Consider the following 23,573-nt stretch of genomic DNA (forward strand, 5'->3'; position numbering starts at 1 on the left):
GCGTCGCCATTTACAGACGCATTGTCGCCTTCCGTGCAATAAAATGGAAGATATGCTCATGCAAGGCGCCAGGTGAGCAATAAGACGGACCAATTCAGACGGTTCGTATCGCGTTTACACCTATCCACCCGCGCCAGCCCTGCTACACATTAACCAGGCGATACACAAATGAAGATATGATGTTGATAAACTCCTGACTTTAAGGTGCAGTAATCAGGGAGAGCCGCTTTTTTGTGCTTTACTGCTGTCACAAAGCAATAGCTTCTTCAGTATGAGATGACGCCTCGTCAGCGAGGCTTTTCGTGCTGTTGCTTTTCAGCAAAGTGCAATGATTTTTGTTTTATTCAATTTTAGGAGAGGAAAAAAAAAAGACTCATTTTATTTTTGCATAACTTCCCGCCTCCCGTCCCCCATTTTTCCCTACAGTGAAATGAACTGCCATCGTTAATTTCCATATCCTGACCTAAGAGTCATCCCTGTAAGCAGTAGACAAATAAAACGCCCAGGCGATCCTCAGGTACTCGTCGATTTTAGACGCATCTTAACTTGATTCTTCGCACGCAACTTAATGTTACTTTTAAATCAGGCCATGCTTTCTACATCAAGATTTCATAATTTAAATAAATCAAGATTTTAAATAAAAAGCTGCGATTTTTTTTCCTGCCAAAGGCGAGGCGCACACACGGCAAAAACAGCATTTCAATATTTTTTTATTGAAACTTTCAAGAACACAATGTCGATGATGTAAACTAGACATGACTCCAATACAACGTAACCCACAGACAACTTAAGGAACACACACAAAAAACAAAACAAAACAAAACAAAAAAAAAAACACAGAGAAAACCTTCATATTTTCGACTATGCGGCACTTTTTTTTTTTTTTTTTTTTTTAAAAAGAGAGATTTTTCTTTAAAAAAACAAACAAGAGAGAAATAAATTCACTTTTGTCACACTTCAACGACACTTCTCAAAGACCAAAAATAAAAAGAAGATAAAAGGTATTTTATTTTCAAGCCATTGGTGCAGTGCGTTGTCGCTTTTCCATTCGCTTTAAACAGTAGCACTTCACACACAAGGACAGGTGAAAATACAATGGCACATTAGTGTGAATAACTATCTCTCTGTGAGGATGTTTTTTAAGGGGTTGGAATATGAAGTCCGTGTTTTAAAGGGAAATATAAATGCAGATAGGGTAATAGTCCACAAACTGTCTTTACACAGGTATATCAACAATAAATTAAGAACAGATCCCTAGAAACAAACTACTCCGTTGTATTTACACGCAATAACAATATCAAATAATTACATAAATATTTTATATATCCCTATTTACATCAATGATCAATACTACCATTCGTCTTTTTCTTCCTCAATATTAAAATTTCCGCTTCCCTTAATTCCGCATGCTTGCGCCTTAATTTTGTCCCGGAGCACCATTCGTTCAGTAGACCTTTCCCAGCTGAAATAATTAGAAGAAACTCATTTCAAATTCCTAATCTAATTAAAAGAAGAAAAAAAAATAAGGGAAATTATTTCATTTAAAAAAGTCGGATTTTAATTTTCGAGGGCATGCATCAATCGCTCAATCTATGAATTCATAGCGTACGAGAAAATACAGCAGTATTTTTATATATTAAAAAAAAAAGGTAGGTCAAAACGGTCGTGAATAAGTCAATTCAATTCAGAGTGCATATTTTTTTTTAAAAGAGTTACAGGAGACAGGACACAGCAGCAACTTCTCCGTAATCTGTATAATTCACACCCATGCCAGCGTTTCAGTTTCAATACTTGTACGGTATTCAAATGACAGAAAATAGGAAAAATAAGAATGGCTTAAATTAAAGAAAACTGAAAAAAAAAAGCCGAGGAGATAGAAATATACATTTTAGTTGTGTAATAAACAAAGTGCATTTCAGAAACTAAAAGCTTTTAGTTTTTGTTTTTTTTTCTGTTAAAAACCTGCATGAGTCTTCATCACCGTCATGACTGTTCACTTTTCCTGACAGCAACCAGAGGAGCAGCAGGTGGGTTGTGGGTGTGGGTGGGTTAAGGGGATCCGCTCCTGGGCCTGTCCTGACTGGACTCCAGTCCGCTCACCAGGCGCTGGATGCTCTGCAGCTCGTTGGCAGCGTCCTTCTCCGCGCAGGCCTTCGGGGACGCGGAAGGTATCCCAGAGGAGTGGCTGGTCACCTCCGAGGTGGAGTCCAGGGTGACCGCGGGGCTGGCCGGAACCAGCCCGTCCGCTTTCAGCTCGGGCCCACCACCGCCTCCTGCGCCGGCAGGCATGGGGGGCACGGCGGTGGTGAGCAGCGTGCTGTCCGGCACCGTCATGGGGAGGGAGTAAGGGCTGTACCTGAGGCGGGGGCGCACCGCGTTCAGAAACGGGTGCCGGTGCACCGAGGACGAGGCAGCGGACGAGGCGGCGGCCGCTGCTGCCATGTAGGTGTAGGGATACGGGAACAAACTGCCGAACGGTGACATGGCGAGGCCCTGTGGATAAACCGAGGAACTTGGTGTCAAACAAGAAGGCTATACAAGAGATGGATCCAAAGAGAATATGTGCCAATTATTCTTCTTATTTGCTGAAAACTGTCTAGTTTTCTTAAATCCTCTCCATACGACACAACATCCTGCAGCAAATACATACTTTTAGCTTCCACGTAAACGGATTTTTTCTCGTTTGCTTTACGCATTTGTAATGCAAATAATAATAAAAAATATCAGCCCATTCTCCGGGATTCCAGTAAAGCTGAAGCTATTGCGATTGTTTGACAAGGAATAGGAGAAAGACACATTTATTGCCCTTTAAAACATGATGATGTTTCTTCTTCCCAACTGATTAGTCATTATAATGCACCATTTCCCAGCTCTAATGCCGAGAATTAATAAGCATATACATGTATATGTCTTCGATATGTCTTTAAAATAATAATAATAATTCTAGCGAAAAATCAAAAATAAGAATTCTGACCAAAATATGCCAACAAAAAGTTTTCTAAGTCAGTCCTTTCAAGCAGAGACAAAGACTAAATCTTTTCTGAAGTTACACATCCAACTAATTACAAAAAATATGTATTGTTGTCAGATTCTGTCCTTGCAGTTAAGGCAAACAGGAGGGCGGTACGTTGCCATGCAGTGTGATTGGAAAATTTGCTGTCCTAGGCCATGAGATATTCACCTGTTGCACAGCTGATCTGATTGAAATTAATAAGTTGCTGATAAATCATTTTTAATAGAATTTATGTAATGTATGTATACATATTATTGGTTAGAATTTGTGGAAAAGACATAACATAAAATATTTATAATAATAATAATAATAATGTGAAGGACTAAATAGAATCACTGCAGTCATGGATCTAACAGTATCAAATGTAATCTGATATGTTTTAGCTGCTGCAAAAATCCTTGAGTTAAACTAGAAGTGTTAAACTGTCTAACACACTATTGGCCTCTATGGATGACAGTCTGCTGAACTGCAGGGAAAAAAAGTCTCAAGTTCCCAAATCAAAGAAAATATGTTTTACCTGTGATGCCAGGACATGCTGCTGCAGGTGAAAGGGCAGGCCCGGCGCCCCGGTCAAGCTCTGTGGAGGGGATGCCATACTGGTTGTGTCTATGGTGCTCACCCCTCCCGAAGACACCGCTGCTAGTAATGGTCCCATTCCAGCGGCCATGTTCGAGAACGCGCCCCCCATGTTGAACTGACCGGGGTGCAAGAGGAACGGATGTGCGCTCCCCAGATGATTGAAAAACTGTTGTCCTGTCAGGCCCGGCGGAAATCCAAAGTTATGCAAGTGGTTGTGGCCCATGTGCGCGCTGTCAGTTTGAACAGTCAAAGGCATGAAGCTGTCTTTGCTTATCGACCTACATTCGTCTGTTTTGGACTGGTCCAGACTCGGACTCTTGAGTTCTTCCCCAGAACGCGTGGTGCTGGAGATGACGGTGATGGGACTCTGCCGAGAGTCCGCCTGACTTTTCTCAGTTCTCCTGCCTGTGGAGTCGCTGCTACTGAAGGGATGTCCCTTAGCCGGGCTGGCCTCGTGATCCTTTCCGTCCCCCGTGGTGGTGGAGATCTTACTGGAGTCCGGACCGTCTTTATGGTTGCCATCCTTGCTCTCATCGTCACTGTCCTCCTCGCTGTCACAGAAATCTGCGGGAGAAAGAGCACAATGTTACGTTACTGCTGACTCAGCAAAGGGCATTGGGGCACTTCCACAAAGTTTGTGATGGACGACCACCTGAAGCTCAGTGCTAATCGTTGGAGCAGCACACCAACGCCAAAAGCCAGAACACAATTTCAGGAGTTTTATTTGGTATGCTATGCTCTCCTGTAGCAAAAAGTGGAAGTTTAGGTAAAATAATCATGAAAAAGCTTGATCGTTCATCAAGTTTTTTGGGAAAAAAAAGACTTAGTTTAACTTTACTTCTTATTGCTGTCATGAACTGTTAGTCCATGTTTTTTTGTTGTTGTTTTTTTTTAATCTGATGGGTTAGCACATATTTTTGAAATGCTAACTAGATTTAACATTCCTAATTTTAAAGTACAAACACAGTTTATTTTTTTTTCATTTATATGTATAATCATTTAATTATGTTTATATTTAACTTGGGTTATTTTAAACAGCCAGACTCGCTTAGTTTTGAAACTGTTTTAAAAATTATTTTTGCTAAGATACTCGGTATCTTAACACTATCCATCACTACTATATAAACTATCCATCCATCCATCCATTTTCTGTTCACCCTGTGTCCCTAATGGGGTCGGGAGGGTTGCTGGTGCCTATCTCCAGCTACGTTCCGGGCGGGAGGCGGGGTTCACCCTGGACAGGTCGCCAGTCTGTCGCAGGGCACTATATAAACTAGTGATGGATATTAAAAACATGAACTGAAGGGCAAAACTAAAATGACAATAAATAAATAAATAAATCAGGCCAATACTAATTTCTGGTTTCCTTTAAGATCAGCTGATTCTGATGTTGACTCCAAAGAACCATAACCCCTATGAGACTAGCTTCTTTGATAAACGTAAATTCTGAATCAAAAAGTGACAACAAGAATTTCCCCTTTTAACCATCAACGTACTTCAGTCTTTACCTGTTTTTGTTAATAAAGTAAAAGAAAAGTGGCTGCTTTCAAAGTTGTTGTAAAATGAAAATGGTGGGACTTATTAGATGTGATACATTTAAGAGAATGGGATTGGTCAAATTATTAAGTATTAGATAAGAAAAGTCGATCACAACCATAATCGGATAATTATCTCTGGACTGGTTCATTTCTAATTGCAAATTATTGTTTCTCTCTTTATTTCATAATTATAAAAATATGCTTTACACTTAGGGCTGTCTGTCCCCCACCACAATATTTATCAGTAAACACATTATTATGCAGTGAGCATAATGCCATTTCTAATAAGGTTAAATAGTTTTTTTTTAAATGGATTTTTGCAGAATAGTCTAAAATCAATTGAAACACGTCATTTGTATATATATATATATATATATTATTTTTATTTATTTATTTTTTTTCTGATGACCATTATACATTTCCAATACAGACAGAAACGTATCTGTTGCAAGCACAAACCAACTTAATTACAATCAGCTCATGGTCACTAATTGAGACAAGGCATTAGTAAACAGTATAAATCTTTCTATATTGCTAATTTTATTGCTTGTGACGAGAGCTGTGAGTAGCGGTGGGGCCTACCTTTCAGGTGTGGGGGGCCCACTGTGGACACGGCGGGGGATGAGGCCTGGCCGAAACACTTAAAGGAAGCCTGCTCGCCGGAGGAGTCATCCGAAGCGCCGTTTTCCTTTTTCTGCTGCTCCTCGTAGGATCGCATAGACTGCAGAGCCAGCTGTTTCCTGCGCACAAGTGTCCAGGTTATTACAGGTGGCGCCGGTCACACGGCTCTCACTCAGAAGCAGCATCAGGATAAACCCCACAGATCCAGAGGAAACTTGTTTGGGCAAATATTACTTTCCCGGTGTTACAGAGGTTAAGACGTTCAGAATTAGCGTTTAAAATGAAAGTGAGACAAGACGGGGACTCCCCGGGGGGTTAATGTGGAAGCTTAGACGCATGGTTTAATCCACCATGATCCCCCTCTCTCTTTCAGTGTAAGGCGTCTTTGCTTTTTTCCCCCCTCCCTCTCTTTTTGATTAATGTTAATGTATATTTCCCCTCCTGGCTTACCTTTTCTCCCGTCTCCCATTGCCGGTGTCACGGAATCCTTTGGCAAATGGGTTATGGTCGATTTTCAGCTGGGTTATCTGAAAGAAACAAAGTCGTGTGTTCATGTTAACATAGAAAACAAAGCGTCCCCTTTAATAAAACACCACCAGGCAGAATCCACGATTGGCCGAAGGCATAAGCGCACTCTGGGACTGCTTACAGTCCCCCTGCTTACCTGGGGGGAGAGGGTGCAGGAGAAACTGAATTTACACCTGATTTGCATTTATTAAGGGAAACCTTTGTGGTTTAAAAGTTATATGAAGAGGCCAATCATTTATACTCATTTAGAGATAATTTCACAGTTTTTGCTGCTTGTGTCTGAGCTGGGAATTTTTTTTTTATGCACACCGTAAGTGCTTGTAAATAGATCAGCTGCTAAAATCGCGTTGTTCAAACTTTTATACAGTGGAATGTAGAATTCAATAAATATATATAAAAAATAGAAGTAGTGCTTAGGACAACATAAAACCTTGGCGGCAGGAAAGAAAAAAGAAAAAGAAAAGAAACAAATAAATAAGGACATGCGAGCGTAAAAACGCACAAAATGCACGGTTTGTTATCCCCTTTCTCCGTGTGTTTGTAGCTTTTATGAAAAGCTATTCCCCCGCAGCTATTGGTTAAAGGAGGTCACAGATGCGATGCCAAAAGGGTTTCCAACAATTCACAAGACTGCTGAGATGATATGCTGGTTGGTTTTGCGCTGCGTGTTTTTGAGAATACAATGTTACAAATGCAGCACGGTCTGTCAAAAGTGCCTCTCCCTTTTCTTCTCCCCCACTGAAGTCCCCCCTTTCTACTTTTTCGTCAGTTCCAACCCCCTGCCCTGTTGGCTCTGCACACACACACACACACACACACACACACACACACACACACACACACACACACACACCCCACAAGCACGCACACCCCCCCACACACGCGCACACACACTCGTTTAAATACGCTAACAGAGCGAGAAAAAGGCTGAGCCACTGCCAAATCCTTTCCACGTGATTAAATAAATGAAAGGTAACCTGTATATAACATTCCTCAGAATTATTACTTTCCTACCACAAACTGCACCCCTCCACGCTACATTTTCCCCCACCCCACACCCACACATGCGCACGCCTACAGTCACAGCTCTCTGCATCAAACAAATCTGTCGTCTTCCATATTTTATGACGACAAAGCGACACAAAGCGAGAAAGAAAGCTCGCCTGACAAGCACTGGATAATCGGAAGACACACTTTAATAATCTGATCGGGACTGTGCAACGATAACTGAATAACTAAATAAAAAATGAAATAAGAAAACCTGCTGATCTTACCTTGTCATTTTGGTAAGCAGTCACGGCTATGAAGTCCGTTTCGGGGAACACGTAGGTCCTGAAAGTGCTATACGGGAGCTTGAGGATGTCGTTGGCCCTCACGATATGAAAACGAGGCTGATATTTGTGCATGGAATTAAGTATGGTCTGCAAAAACAAAAATAACACACACGGGCACGCACGCACGCACGCACGCACAGACACGCAAGCACACACATAGTGAGGAGAATCTGTGCATAGGAAGTCCAATGTAAATTGAGCAAAATCTCAGTTTTGCGGAAATAAAAAGAACGAGCGCATTCGGTGAAAATAAGGACTTGAAAAGTGATTCCTTTCGAAGCCCGACATATTCAGTGAAATTCATTTTTTTTGGGAAAAAAATACACATTAATAAAATATTATAACAATAAAATATTACAAATTATGAAAATGTAAAGGCATGTACAAAAACGTTTACATGATTTTTGTATGCATTCTAAAACACGCGCATTTGCAAAGAAAAGAGAATAATTTGATAAATAGTAAAAATTGACATACATTAGTTGAACTTACAAATCCATGCTTGTCGGAGATGTTGTTTGTCAGCTTGAGCTTGTGGAAGTTCACCACTTTCGACATCCACTGTTCACCCGTGGCGGGGCTGTCCGGGTGGATGTACATCCTCTTTGGCATCTCGGGGTCGGCCTTCCCCGCCACCATCCAGCGGGAGTTGTGGAACTTGTACCTGCAGTCGTCAGCTGCGACGATGTCCATCAAGAGGATATACTTGGCCTTCTTGTCCAGACCAGTGCACCTCACTTTGAACGGTGGAAACATCCGTCTGGAAATAAATAAAAGCAATTAGAAATATATATAAATATATATCTAATCACAGAAACTGGATTTCGTTTTTGCACGTGACTTTCTTTAAATTTTGCAAGTCTAAACCAAATCAATCAGCGTAAAAAAAAAAAAAAAGTCCTGTGCTGTCATAACTCTTATTGAATCCATCCTTTCTCAAAGCACAACATACCCACAACAGAAATTTAAATACTGAAGGAATGTTGCTTTGATTTTTATTGCCTCTTCAGTCCTACACACACACACGTAGAAACGCAAAGCTTTTGCACGCTGTCACGCCACGATGACGAAGAGAATTCTGCTGGAGTTTGACTCACAACAAACATTAGCATTTAAATGAAAAGTTGTGCAATATATTTTGCAGACAGAATTTCATAAATTAAACTGAAAATGATTGCACATAAATTCTATCGGAGTCGCGTGCATGCATATATTTTTAATAAATAGTTGCTATTGTGAATAAAGTTTTTAGCGGGCAAACTAAAAATCTCCCACTTCATTCATAAATTAAGATGCTGTTTTACTGGGGACCAAAACAAATGTTAAAGCTTATCATTTGGAGACCTAATTGTCTGAGTTTATAGTGAAAACAATCTGAAGGTCGTGATTGCATGTCATTTGTGTGGCAATTACAATAGTTTGAATTTTGTAACCCCAAAAAAAGAAAGAAAGAAGAAAGGTTAGGGCGCGCTGTGTAAACGAATTGCAGATTACATCTTTAAAATGTCGTGAGAAATTAGTTTTAATAATAATAATAATAATAATAATAATAATTTTGCACCTTCCGGATTTAGTGATCACCATCTCCGTGCCTTTTTTGTGGAAGAGTTCCCAGAGCTCCTTGGCTTCTAGGTGAACTTTGGGGTCGTCCTCCACCTCCTCCTCGGGCTCCAGAGTCTTCAGAGGCCTTAGGTGCGCGGCCGCGGCTTGGTGCCCCAGCGAGGAGAAGTGCAGGCCGGTGTCAGCGGCTCCCATCAGCTGGTCCATAATCGGCTTCCCCAGGGCGCCCGGTAGAGACAGGGAACCGCTGGGAGGGAGCGCCAGGGCCGGGAAGAAAGGCGGCTGGTGACCCAGCATCGCGCTCATGGCAAATTCCGGACCCCGGTGAGGTATAAACGGATGATATGCCATACTTGATCCCTGTATGACTGGATCTCTCATCAGGAAGTTCATCCAAGTGCAGGCAGCAAATAGGGTTGGTACAGAGAAGGGGCGATATTTCTTGAAATATCGTACTTTGAGTGATAGGAGCAGCAAGTTGAACCAAAAATATATATGTAGATATATATATATATATGTATATATATATATATATTAAAAAATTAAAGACGTAAGAAATTAGAACTCCTCCTTCAGCAAGACGCCGACAAACATCCACGATTTGTGACGAGTTTCGGGCAAAATCTCTGCTGCCCTTTTGTTAACTTTTAATCAAAAGTCCGCAAAGCAAAACAGCAAAAGTGATCTCCATTAATCTTCAGGAGCGCTGCGACGCCGATTTTCTCCGCAGGCTGACGCGCATCGGGACACCTCTCTGCTCCTTTTCGGACATTAAGTTCGAATCAAACCAACAGGGGTGAGTCTCTTAATTGACCGCGGCGCATTCTTTCTCCTTTCTTCCTCCGCTGCTGTTTACAATATCGGCATTCCTGTTAAAATGGGCTCCTTCTTATTGGCTTCAGTCCTGCAGCGAGAGCGCGACGTGTTGAAATATTTCGATAGCGCCGAATAATCCCCCCCCCCTCTTGCCTTCACTCGCTCCGGACATGCACTCTCACACACACGCACACAAACATTCGCTTTATTCCTGCGCTCTCCTTTGGCGCACACACACTTTTCAGGAGAGAAAGACGTGTGCAGAGAGACAGGAGTCCGACGGAGAGAGAGAGAGAGAGCGAGCGAGAGAGAGAAAGGAGGTAAGGTCCCAGCTCCGCGATTTTCCTAGCGCCTCTGTGGCCCATAGGGCTTCTTACAGTGTGGATGTGTTGCGCCTTACAACGAGCAGCGCTCCGTTTGATTGGCTCTTTGACGCTTTCGGACCAATTGGGTGGCTGCGTGGGCGTGGTTTTGACAGGTCGGGTGGAGGGGACAGACTTTCAGACTTATAAAAAGGTGTTTGGAACTCGGGGAAAAAAGAGGGGCTTCGCCGTGAAACGCCAACCCCCTGGCTCGGTCGGGTGTTGTGTGAATATGTCAACATCGTTAGCTGCAGAAGCTGCGCGATCGGCCGGTCTGTGAGAGTCGAGCCCGACAGAGCGGCTCTGTGAGGCGGGGAGATGTTACCGATCTGCTGCGCTGCTGACTCCCATTCTCTGCTCTGTTCCCTTGTGCTTTAAACAATAAGAAAACAGAACTGTGCATATCTGAGCTAAGTTTTGGTAACCTACACGAACATTTCCTGTAGTATTTCTCCTCTAGAAATCAGACATAAATATCCAATTTGTATTTATTAATAAAATAACAAAGAACCGCTTTACACTCCTCGCAATGGTTTGTTTCAGTCTATGTTTTTAATTACTTTGTGTATTTTTGAAAAAATATTATCAGCTTAGTTTTTTTAAAATATATTTTATGCGCATTTATTTGCCCAAAATGACGATCTGAAGAATTGCCTAAGTTGTTTTTCTTTTTTCTTTCAAATTTTACGGGTTATCCTGAATCGGAGCAGAGTTCAGTGACGTGTTTACTTGTGTTTCTAGATCATCAGATATTCTTTAAAAACGTCAATTGTTTCGAGTTGCTCCAATCAATTGAGTGTTTAAATATAGCCTCGCTTTCCGGTTAGGACTGTCTCAGGGAAACAATCTCAGTCTCTCTGTGTGACAGGATGCTTGAGTGTATTTATTTATTAATTTTTTTCATTTTATTTCAGAAGTTGGCCATATCTGTCATAATCTGTTTTTCATCCACTATAATATGTAATCCCATCACCATCTGGGTTGCAGTCAGTCCTTTTTGGAAATGGATACGGACTAAGCAGGATGTAATCACTAATAAAAAGGACGTATCTTATTAATATCATTATTCCATGAAATAATATGGCCTTCAAGCGTTTGTCTGCAAAATGTAATTTTGTCACAAATTCACGAGCAAACTAGAGTGCAGCGGAAGGTGAGCCACCGAGGAAAAACATTGGTCATCAATTCTCAGTCTCTTGTTTGTCTCCGTGGATCCAGCCGTGGATCTCAAAGTCCTCAGAGGGTGTGGAAGGTGGGTGAGTGGGGACCTGAGGGGGCCTCAAGAGAAAACCGATAAAAAGGGACCATGATATCCTTCTTTTTATGTGGTGGCGTTTCTTCTTTTTTTTTTTTGTCTCATCCATTCTCACGTCAGCTATTAAAACGTGTGATGAACGTGTTGCACATGAAACAACAATGTAAGCCTATATTGTTTTGAAGTTTGGAGTTTGAACATGTCAGTTGTAGCCTCGGGGTTTAACTTGGGCGGCGATAACGGCAGAGCTACAGCTGAATCTCACACCAGTTGCTCTCAAAAACGGATTGTTTGGAGGAGTTCTGCGGGTTTGCGTTAGTTCGAGTTCGGTCTGAGTCTGTCGAAATAAAGTGTAACCTTGCCTTCCTCTGCGTAGACACGGTGCGTGTGTGTGTGCGCACGAAACCGAGCGCCGTGGATGCACGTACAGTATTCCCCAAGGCGGTCCTTGGGTGGGGTGGCAAGGGGATCTGGCATGTGCTGTGTGCTATTGATTTGTTACACAAAACAAATGCAACGCTGTTGAAAAGCTGCAGCAGCAGCATCAGAATAAATGAAAAAAAAAAAAGTTCTCTCCAAACTGCAGCAGCTGGAGAGCCAGTAAACCTTCACATGGCATTAAACCCTAACCCTAACCCCTTCCTTTTAGGTGAGTGGGGTCAGGGTTGTGTCAAATAGTGGGCTTTACTCTTCTTTAAACACTCTGCCCCATTAGAAGCACATTTCAATTTAGTGGAAGGTGTCATCAAATAGGAAGCTGTGTTGACACTCAGGCTCTCTTGAGCTGGCTTCATTAGCTAAGCAAGTAGGAGATGGTCAATACACTATATAAACTTTTACAGGGTTAGGGCTCCCAGGGACTTTGGAGAGGCTATAAAAAGGTCCGAGCTGACATGACTGATTGATGAAGCAAACTTTGTCAGCGCTTCCCTTTTTATGCATCCACTCAGATCATGCATATCAAAATCAAAGAAGAAGGGAGTAGATTTGACTGGACAGGGTTGGAAATTTCTCACTCTGTGTGCGTGGGTGCATTTCTAAAAGTACCCAGTGACGACTCGTGTTTTAAATCTGCCCTGTCCACACAAGTGGCAGGAGGTTGGTAACCTTTGGTGGTGCACAGATCTACAGATATGCTGCATTGTAAAGGAATTTGGGTGAAAAAGCCTTCCTCTGAATCTAATTCAAACAACCTATATGTGTAGTTGACATTGTTTGAGCTTGTAATAGTTTTTTAAATGAAAAAAGTAATGCATTGAGGTGTTTGGTTGTGGGACTTTCATGCCCTGACTGCACACAACAGCCACACTGTGTATGTTCATTAAGCAAAGCTTCAAAGACATTCCTGGAATTGATCACGGAGCTGCAAGTGATGTAATGTATGCTGTCCTGTTTATTTGCAGATTGTTAATGATAAGCAAGGACAGACTTGGTGGCACCACTCCTGAATGGAGGAGATTGTCTGGTGAGACTCGTCAGCCCTAACAGGACGTGATAGGGAAAGGAAACATCACCAGATTAGTATATTCAGCGACTGTAATGACTGCAAACTTCGTTACGCACATCCCCGACGCAACGCGTGGGAGGGGAGGATGTTCAATTGACAACATAATGACTTTCTAAATGCAAACCGTTTCCCTCAAAGATGTAGGTGGAGTGGCAATTGATCTGTTGAGACAATGCAGCTCCCAGAAAAATACAAACCATAAACTGCACTTTGCAGAATAGGGGCTGTTTTAGTCAATTGGCTTCAGAAACTATAAACTCTTTACCTGTCTGTGAAATGTCTCTGTCAGGCATTTGTAAGTCAATTCAACCCTTGCTCCCATCAATTCCTGCACTGGCTAGTTATGGCTATTGATGGAATACTATTTTAGTTAATTAGGTGATGTGCTTATTGATGGCAGCAGATTGACTGGAGATTGACAGGTAAAATGGTGCTGTGCTCACAGTTTGAGACAGGTTTTTAACTTTAGGCCATATCAGAAAGGAAAGAAAATTAGGATGAAGCAGATTCTTTCTGCTTTTGATACTTCTAACTTATAAGTATTCAAATAAAAACATCTGAATTGCTTTGAAAAAGAATGACATCCATAAACAACATGTCATTTTGCTTTGAATCTATATGAAAGACCGGCTCATATAAATAGAAACTTAAACACACTATTATGTATTTGCACTCAGCTCCCCTGAGTCAGTACTTTGGAGAATCACCTTTTGCTGCAAGTAGAGCTGAAAATCTTTTGAGGTATGTCTTGGCGCATTTAGAGACTGAAGTATTTGCTCACTCAATTTTGTAAATACTCTCAGGCTCAGCGACACATTGCATGGAGACGTTGTGTGAATATCACTTTTTAAGTTTGGCAACAGATTCTCGGCTATATTTTGACTAGGCTATTCCAACTCATAAATATGCTTTGACCAAAACACCCTGATTGTTTGTTCAGACTCCCTGCATAGATGAACCTCTGCCTCAGACTCGACTCTTTTGAAACCCCTATAAGATTTATTGAGCTCCATCTTGATCGCAGCATAATGCTGCCACCACCATGTTCCACAGTGGGGGTGGTATTTTAACATGGTCTTTGTAAATTTTCCACCGTATGCAGCATGCACACCAAAAATATTAGTTTCTACTGCACCAGATCGGAATGCATTCCTTCATGCCCCTTTATATAGTTTTCTTTCAGCATTTTCCAACTATGATTTTAAATACAAATTCATGCGACTTAAACCTAACAAGGTAATTAGTTGGTAGTACATTTTGAAACCATCCATCATTGTCCTTCCATTGTGTAGTTATGTGATAATTTGTGGTGCTTGTCAAATAAAAGAATCTCAGTAAAATCCATTGATGTTTTTAATTGTAATGTGACAAAATCAAATGAATGCAGATAATTTAAACAAAAATGGCTGGTCAAAAAGTCCAAAGTTTAATTTTGCTTAAACGCATCTTTACATGACGTTGTTTGGCTAAAAGAATACTGAAAAGCTTAGTGATGATGCATAATGATTTTCAAACCAGCATGGAAAAAGAAGTTCTGTTATCACTTGCTTCTGCAGGGCAAAGTTCTCACAGCTGCACTTTTTTAACCAACAGGTCCAGTGGCAGGCATCACCTGTAGAGCATAATGCGAGGGATTTGCCTGCTCAACCCAGTAAACAGCAGTCAGGCTTTCTCTGCAGCGATACAAGCTGTGCGATCAAGATACTAATGGCAAAAGCCTCAGATGTGGACCATGTGTCAGAAGCTCTCTGCTCGCTAACATGGGAGATAAGAATCTTCCCCCCCCTGCCTTCTACTTGGAGAGCCGATGAATTTTTGCATGCTAAAAAGCAAACAATAGCAAATAGGAACCAGACAAATCCTCGGGTTATTTGTCATCAAGTTAGCGCAGTATAAATATGTCGCTGCAATGTTCATGAGAGGCATCTGTTGGGGGACTATTTTGAGCTTGAATCAAAAGTGTTTTGGTTTGCACTGTGCAGTGAGCAGAGAGGTGCCCTGATGTGGGTTTCTGCTGTCCCCCACCATTGGCATCAACTCTTTTGCGCTGCTCCAACTTCGCAACCGCACAAAGTTCTAAGGTTTTGCCACTAAGTCCAACCTCAAGATGCAGATCTGTTTAAGGGTAGAGCAGCAGAAAAGCAGTGCATTCCTTCAATGAGAGGAATCTTGGACTAAAGGGGTTAGGGTGGCTTCTCTCTGGAGGTTAAGTGGGATAAGTGTGTGGCTCATGTCAACCTCACTACCCCCCAATAGTTTCTGGAAAATTTGCAATGGGGTCAGATTGGATTACTGTGTTTTGGTATTTACATGGAGACACAGGGCTTTGAAATGGAAAACCATAGGCGGAAAAGCAAGTGCCATGCAGTCTGGACAGTTTGGTAAAAGAAATCAGCATTCATTTCGACTGACAGGATGGTTGAATACGTGTCTTTTATGTGTATCATGCGGCACAACCAGGCATTCCGTGTCAGGGGATGATGGTTGAGGTAAATGGATCAAGTGCAATACAAACCCTTAAATTAAATCCATGGTAAGAACTGCGATAGACATTTAATAGGAAATGAGGAGGTTTCAGGCACCATGCTTATGCTCACAGACTGACCACATCATAGCTTTGTCTTTAGCTTCCAACTCCTTAAGTGCACTTAAGGAATTTTGCAGCACAGTTACACTATGCACACTGCAGCACACCCCATCCCTACATGACCTTGTAAAAACTAACGGAGGTGTCAGTTTTCCTCCAGGTAACCCCAGGTCTGTGCCTCAGGTGGTGTGTCATTTTTCCTGTCGGACCTCATTGCAGACCTGCTGGGATAAGTTTTCAGGGTTATTTAGGGAAATATTCCCCGGCAACCACTCCCTGCAGGTGCTGTGTGCAGGCCTGAGCCCATAATCCACCTTTTCAGTTTGGATTTGGCTTGACTCCACCAAAGTTGATCTTTTTTTTGTTTTACTCCATGTAGGTAGGCAGTCAGAAGAATAAACAGCATTTGTTTTGTTAGACAAACTTTTGCTATTATCTCTGTGAAAGGCAGCATTTACAAGCATCTTTTAATTTTGTTTTAAAGCATCAGACCCCCAGAAGTTGGATGGCTACTTTTCATTATACTTTTTTAACACAAAACATATTTATTTTAAACTTTTGACAGTTTATTATTTACATTTTCTTAAAGAAAAGAATTCTAAAAGAAATTACAAAAATATGCCAAAATGATTACATGTTTTTATGTAATTAAAAGCCATACATTTAGTGAAGCTAATCAGCTCAACTAATCAGCACCAATAATATTTGTCGAAACCATCCAGACTTGACTGTTTGCATGTAAATTGTCTATCATAATCTGTTTGGGTTGGTCTTCGAGTTGTTTACTCCAAATTGTGTAATAAATAATGGTAAATACATTTTGGAGAAAAAAAATGTTTTTCTCTGACTCACTGGTTTGATTTGGAAGTTGTTTTCAGAGTAAAGTGTTTCAGGCAGGCTTGAGTCTGGGAGGAGGGGCAAACTGGTTTTGTTGACAAGCACACATGGGAAAATGTTACTTATTTATTATTTTTGCAGCTACAGCGTACGCAAAATTACTTGTGCATTAATCCAAGCAGCAGAAATGATTAAACTAGAGAAACATTATATAAATGAGGATTTACATTAAGAATGTGAAATTTGCTATTTTAAAGTTCATTTAAAAGTGAACTCATTTTTGACCAGCAGAAAAGATTGAAAGTTTTAGGATATACATTAGCCAAACGTAGCAACCTTGTTTGATAGTAATTTGGTCCGGCTTTGCCTTGTTTCTGTCTGAATGCAGCCGCCTTGGCCGTCCCATGTTCCCCAAATGATGTCTCTTTTTTTTTTTTTTTTTTTTTGTCGACTACTTTTCCCCTTTCTTCTTTCTCTTCCCTGGAACTTGACCTCCCCGTTTCTGGGTGAATTAACTGTTTTGTCAGGAGCGAGAATAACATTTTCAAGAGTTATGCTGCGAGCCAGAGCGGCGGCAAAGTTGAGTGCGGTCAATTGAACCTCCACCCCCACTCCGCCCCTCCTTCCCACATGCGTCTCAACTCAGTAAGTGCGAGCAGTGGACCCAATCAGTCATAACTTCAGAAAGAGCAGTGTGATGAATCCTTTTCAAAACATGTTTTTTTTTTTTACTCATTTATTTGCGTTTGAGAAATTTCTGTGAATAATTAAATTTTTTTTTTAAAAAACATGTTGTCAAGCACACATTTTTTCATATTTATTTATACTCGTTAACACCTGGAATCAAAGAAGATCCTTCGCAGCTAAAATCCAGTCTGATTTCCAAAACCGCGTGGCCCCACCTAACTTTTTGCTGGGTAATTTATCAGGCGGTAATGCTTGAACACATAGAGGGCTGAGCTCTTTTGCTTTGTGGCACTTACTTTTAGCCACTGTGTTATGCATCAACAGGCTTGCACACTCCAGGTGCAATAATCTGGTTTATATGCCATTTATTCTAAGTGTGTGTTAAGTCTGACATAAAGTGTACCTTTTTAACCAACGGAAATAAATTAGATCCGCCGACGAGAATTAAAGTGAGACTTTTATTTTTTTCCCCCTATTTTTCAATTATATGTTTTTAAACGTGACCCGAGTCAAACAGCTTCAGAGCCACTTTCCTCCCCTTTTTTTTGTCTCTTTCCTTTTACAAGCTATTTGCCCTTGCTGCTTTTTTCATGTTGAAATTGGAAGGGTTTACTTGTGACATTTGAAATATGAGACTGGCCGTATTTAAAGTCAAACAATACACCAGAAGCCACATGAGAATCAAAATGAGTAGGATGCGGTTTGAAGCAGCGCTTTTCATTTATTGAACTCCCTACAGATGTTTTGCATAAAGACGTTTTCGGGGTAATGAGGGGGAGTATTTGAACGTAAGATGAACCTGGGCGGCTTTAACTTATAGGATAGCCTCGATTAAGCTCGGAGACTGGATTCATGCCACTGTTGCAAAGAGGGGAAATAAATATATATTTGCTGGGTAGAAAATATGGCTTTGCCTCTCTTTAGTGGGACTGAATGTTAGATTGATGATCCTTTGCGGTTATGTCCGCTTTCAAATATATTTTGCGGCATTGTACATTACAGGTTAAAAAAATAAATAAATAAATAAAACGGTTGCAGATGTATGCATGTTCCGAGTTGTAATTTAAATATAACTGTTACAATTCAACTAATAAAATTGTTGTGACAAAATCCATTCATATTGTTTGGCTGGATCCATAATTTCAAGTATGAATTATGTAAGTTTAACAGCTGAAAAACTATTTTACAATTAAACTAAAGTAGTTAACTTTTTATCACTTTGATCATCTAGTTTGTTTGAAAAGTAAACACAATATAACAGTTGGTTTATAATGAAAACGTACAATGTTACTGAAACGGTTTTAAACACGTTTATCTTTTCATCGACCGTACTTGAAAATGTCTTTAGCATTTGGTGCAAGACAAAATAACATCTTATCTTATCTTATCTTATCTTATCTTATCTTATCTGTTGCTCCTTTGTAGCAACTTATAATAATGAAGTTTTTGCTATAAGTTTCAGTTAGCATTAGCCTTGGCATTTCAAGCTTTCCCTTGACAACCACAAATAAGATCTTTCTCTTCCTGGCAAAATCTGCCTCAGAAGTATGGAATTAAGGATCCAAGCAAGCCTGACATTAGCATTAATACAGCATGCCATCAAATGATTTAAAATCTGGTGCAAACGTCATGATTTATTCTAACAAGTTTGCCTTTAAACCTTTTGCTTAACAGACAAAGTTAAGATCTGCCATTTGTTTGAAGCAACTTCCTCAGAGTAAATTAGCTAGCTAGCAAGTTTGACTTAAGCATTATCATCAAACAAGTTAAGGTTGGGCACAAATTTTGCAATAAAGTGGCATCCTAATCTTATTTGGCTAGATGGCTTTGGTTTGGTGGCAGTTTAACACTTTAGATTGCTACTGGCTTGACTTTAGCAATAGAGCTATCACTAACTAAAAATTATTGACTTAAAACAGAAATGTTCCTATGATAGTTATTACATTTGACAAAGTTGATATCTATACATACTACTACATACTGCCTGTATGATAGCAAATGAAAAAAATAACAGCTGACTAAACCAACATCTTCTGTTAAAATAGGCTTCATTACCAACATAAAATAGGTAACATTAATTAAATGTCTCCATTGCTGTACACTGTGTTTTAAATAAAATGCTTTGCTAAAATTCAAATTGCTTTCATTTATTGTCTGACATCTTATAAGCCCTATTTTGCACCACACCTAGAAAAAGACACCACCACCGTTTGAGTTTTTTTTCTTTCAGCAAAGTCATCCCTTTCTATTTTGTGCTCGCTTTTCATTTTTGCACATCCTTGCTGAAACAAAAACACCAAATTCATCCCAGTGGGCGCCTATGAAGACACCAGCCAACCAGGCAACCAACCAATTAAAATCCGATTAGGAAACATCTTAGTTTTCGAAGAGAGGGCAGTGAAAAAGCCTGTAACCTTTCCTCATTGAGGTTATTCACCTCATAAGATCCATTGCCTATAGTGAAGCCGCAGACCTTCACAAATGTTCCTGGCGACCAAATGTGGCCCCAGAGACCTCTAGCATACATAGGGGTTTAATTGGTCACTGTATTTACGAATAAGGTGGGATTGCAGTTAATTAGTGGTGAAGTGAATACAGCCGAACATTATATGATTCGCTCCCGCTCCCCTGGTTTGTTAGTGCGGATTTGGGGTGGATCAGCTTTTGTGTTTGACAAATGAGAAGTGAGTAGCGTGGTGCCGATGCACAGTGTCGTTTTGTGGACTGGCGACAGTCTCCTTTCATGGGAAAAACTTAAAGGAGGCCCGCGTTATCACAGGACCTCATTATCTGATGTCTGCAACCATCTTTTGGGAACAAGCTCTAATCAAGAATGGCACAGACCTACTTTGGAGAACTTTGGGATATAATAGCCCCCCTTTTACTTCCTCTATCTCCTTTCCTCTCTCTCCCTGAAAACACACACACACCCCTGCTCACACTTGCGTGAGTTAGGGTGCAAGACAATGTGGCAATGTGACCCTGACAGGCAGAGATCACCTTTGGGTATCAGTGCATGTAAAATAAGAGGGCAGAAAAGTAGCCTACATAAACTCAAAAAGCTAGGGAATGTGTCCAAAATGCAACATGTTTTAGTGGCATTAATTGAAATATTTAAATGTCTGGAGTCATTCAATAGGTAAATCATACTGGACTGAATGGCCAACAAGTGCACTCACAAAAAACTTTAGTTTAAAACTAATACCTATAAATTTCTTCACACACACACACACACACACACACACATATATATGTATATATATACATATATATGTATTTTTTTAAAGTAACCTGTTATCTGATTACTCGTCTGTATCTGGTGATGTCATACAGTCATTGAAATACACCAGAAACTTCACCAGAAACTTCAGTGACTTTCAAATATTCAAAAGTGGTGCGCTGAAAAGTTTAAAAATAATAAAACAAGCAAAATAAATAATGTTCTTACTCTTTGATAAATATCCTGTAAAATTTTTATTTAAAAAAAAACCAAAACGTTTTATTTCTAATTATATGCACATTACAATGTATGGTGAACAAGACAAATTTTCTTTTTAAAAATGGGCCATATGGCCTCATGGGTGCCTTAAGCAATGAAAGTGTGCATTCAGACCATCTCTGTTTGGTCTGCTTTAATCTAACTGGTTCATTTGCATAGAAAGTCCAGTTTGTCTGTGGAGGTGTGAATGCGTAATTGAACTCTGATGCAGATCAAAAAAGCGAATTCTGCTCCACCTAAAAACCTTGGCATCGCTTTCATTGAAGTGGACTATAGAGCAGGGCATTCTGATTGGATACAACCAAAACAAACGCACAAGTCCAGTGTTGGTGGGGGAAATGGCTCGTGGTCTTTTACCAAAGACAAATGAGAAATTCTTCTCCATTTCCATTTTGTAAAGAAGGATATTGCGCTCAGTGTCTTCTTTACAAGTCTTCATGTGGTTTTCTTTGGTGGTTCTTGATGCAATGCCACCACAGGCGAGGGGGTAAACAGGTGAAAGGGTTTGGTTTGTCTGACAGTGGATGAAGCACTGTCAGACAGTCTCCGGTGGAGTTTGAAAGCAAAGCATACCAACTAAAAATGTAACAAATATTGCAATTTTGATCCACAATCAAATTGAGACAGGTGTGAAAACACCTCCCCCCCAGCCCTCAAATAAAGAGAAAGAAACAAATGCCATTCATGTTATAGGCAACTTTTATTGATATTGGCAATAAATCACTAATCGGCATTAGTGATGTACACACAGTTTAAGCCTTGTAAAAAAATGCTTGCTGTAAAAGGTAACCAGAAATTAAAGCCAAAGTTGGTGACACAGTCACAGTTTAATCTTCTGTTCCACTTATTTTTTTTTACATGGAGGTGCATTTGTACATTTGGTCGTGTGAGAGGTGAGGCTAAGAAGGATGGGGCAAAGGTCATGGAGGCATTCATAGAAGAAGCACTGCTACTGGCTCCTATGGTTCTGTAAATATACGCTGTAAGTGAAATTGCTCAACGTCTATCTACCAATTTTAATGTAACTGTTCATTGTTTTTGAGACAAAACTCCCCAAAAACTCAGAGAATAAGGGCTAAAAGTCTGGAAAATATAACCACTGCAATTGCAAACTAAAGAGCATTGCTGCCTACAATGCCTCTAAGCATCGCAGGCAGCATGGATACATTGGCCAACCTCTCCGCACACCTCAGTGCATGACAATGCTGACATTTCCTCCCCGGGGCTGTTCTCTCTCTATTTGCACAAGCCCGCAAAACGAGAGAGGAGGTGGTTCATTTACTTGGTCATAAACCATTTATTTACCTCCAGGTGAGTGTCGCGCAGAGTGCAGAGTAAAGATCGCAGGAGAGATTTACACCTGCCTCTGTGCTCAAATAGAGAAGCCAATAGCCTACAGAGATGGCCGCTGGAGCCAGCTTGTCTGGGGCTCTGCTAGACATCCCCTCCGCTCGCCCCCATCCCTTTCTTTTTTCTCCCACTGTGGATTAAACAACATCATAAAAAATGACCATCAGCGCGCATACTGCAAACAGATTACCCTCCTTGGCGCCCCGGCGCGCAAACTGCACGCTTTTAAGGGCGGAGACGCGACAAGCTGGGCAACCCGTGTGCTGCCCGGCAGCAGCGCATGGGCATCATTCTGCACTCCATTTCCCCGCACTTCTCCGGACCCTTTCCGGTCATGTAAATACTGATGAGCGTTTGATGTTGTTCGGCTGTGGACTGGAGAGACTCCCGCGAGGCGGCTGATGGACATTTGTAACCAGATAAGGAGCCATTTCGTCATGACAGGAGAGCTTTGGAATATATGACACCTTGTTTCAAGAGGATAGTTGCAGATGTATATTATAGGACGCGCTTGTTGTTGTAAGGGATGTTAAATGTAAAACAGAGCTTGGGATGACACGACAATCTAATGCTTTGTAACATACACGCCCAGTTTGTTTTTTTTTGACCCCGGTTTTACCTGTTGCTGCGTTCCTCATCTTAACTGATGAGAGATGTCACCATACAGGTAACCACAACTTTTACTTCAGCATACATAGCTTAAGCTACACTTAAAGATTTTGAAGTAAAAGTTAATTATGTTAAGTTTGAAAAATGTAGCTCTTGCAATAATTATTGATATTATATAATAATAGACACTTTTGTAATCAGAATGTTGTAAATATTTGGCAGAAAAACATTATAATATATAACCCTATAATTTTATATAATAATTATTGTCATTATAAATTCCTTAATGGCTTATATACCTCACCCTGATATACACACTTCCTAAAGTAGTTATTTTTTAAGCTTCTCCACATTTTGGCACCACAAACGTCGACATAATTAGGATTTTTTTGTGATACACCAATGCAACACACTGCATAACTGTGAAGTGAAAGGAAATTAGAGAAAAATGTATACCTCGACTCTGATTTTATTAGTATAATGAATCAATATGTTTTGATTTAAACCATTCTATTGTAGATCTGGCCACATATTCCGACCTGAAGGTGAAATCTCATCCAATCTCATCTTTAGCTCAATCTATCTTCACATTAACTCTGACCAGAGTCCCATTCCCTGCTGAATGAAAACATCCCCACAGCATGATGCCAACACCACCATGTTTTACAGTTTTCCATTTTCAGATAATGGATTGAACAAACCTCTATTAGAAGTTCAAAGCTCGGGAAATGGCTTCATAACCTAATCATTGTTTAAAATTATCTGACCTGTCTGTACTCATTTGTCTTTATGATTCTTATGTTTTCTAAAAGAAGTCTAAAATTCAATTAAATTGAACACAGGTGAACACTATGTGTTTATAAGGTGACTCCAGAAGAATTGGTGGCACTG

General features: G+C 40.5%; 1 protein-coding gene and 1 long non-coding RNA gene across 3 annotated transcripts in view; one reads left to right on the forward strand and one right to left on the reverse strand.

Moving 5' to 3' along the window:
* Positions 1-692: 692 nt before the first annotated feature.
* tbx3a (T-box transcription factor 3a) lies at positions 693-10,295 on the reverse strand. 2 transcript variants are annotated; one of them, XM_028026214.1, is made up of 7 exons: positions 9,175-10,295; positions 8,106-8,373; positions 7,554-7,700; positions 6,202-6,278; positions 5,713-5,870; positions 3,531-4,156; positions 693-2,493 (listed from the first exon to the last, which is right to left on the reverse strand). In XM_028026214.1, exons 1-7 carry the CDS (start codon positions 9,564-9,566, stop codon positions 2,050-2,052), a joined length of 2,112 nt encoding a protein of 703 aa, XP_027882015.1. In that variant the 5' UTR covers positions 9,567-10,295; the 3' UTR covers positions 693-2,049. The 2 variants fall into 2 exon arrangements, with proteins under 2 accessions (XP_027882015.1, XP_027882014.1); XM_028026213.1 differs by having other exon boundaries at positions 8,091-8,373.
* Positions 10,215-23,573, forward strand: part of LOC114150035 (uncharacterized) — a 71,553-nt gene continuing 58,194 nt past the window's right edge. The window contains exon 1 of the long non-coding RNA XR_003596652.1: positions 10,215-10,309. This is a non-coding gene — a long non-coding RNA (uncharacterized LOC114150035). The remainder of the gene's footprint in view (positions 10,310-23,573) is intronic.

This window comes from Xiphophorus couchianus, chromosome 8, assembly GCF_001444195.1.
Source record: "Xiphophorus couchianus chromosome 8, X_couchianus-1.0, whole genome shotgun sequence".
NCBI lineage: Eukaryota > Metazoa > Chordata > Actinopteri > Cyprinodontiformes > Poeciliidae > Xiphophorus > Xiphophorus couchianus.

Excerpts from the sequence above, each read along its gene's own strand:
- tbx3a (XM_028026213.1), bottom strand. The coding sequence starts at position 9,566 with ATGAACTTCCTGATGAGAGATCCAGTCATACAGGGATCAAGTATGGCA. Across the intron at positions 6,279-7,553 it reads CTGCTTACCAAAATGACAAG|ATAACCCAGCTGAAAATCGA; the intron begins GTAAGATCAGCA and ends TGTTTCTTTCAG. Across the intron at positions 2,494-3,530 it reads AGCATGTCCTGGCATCACAG|GGCCTCGCCATGTCACCGTT; the intron begins GTAAAACATATT and ends GTTTATCCACAG.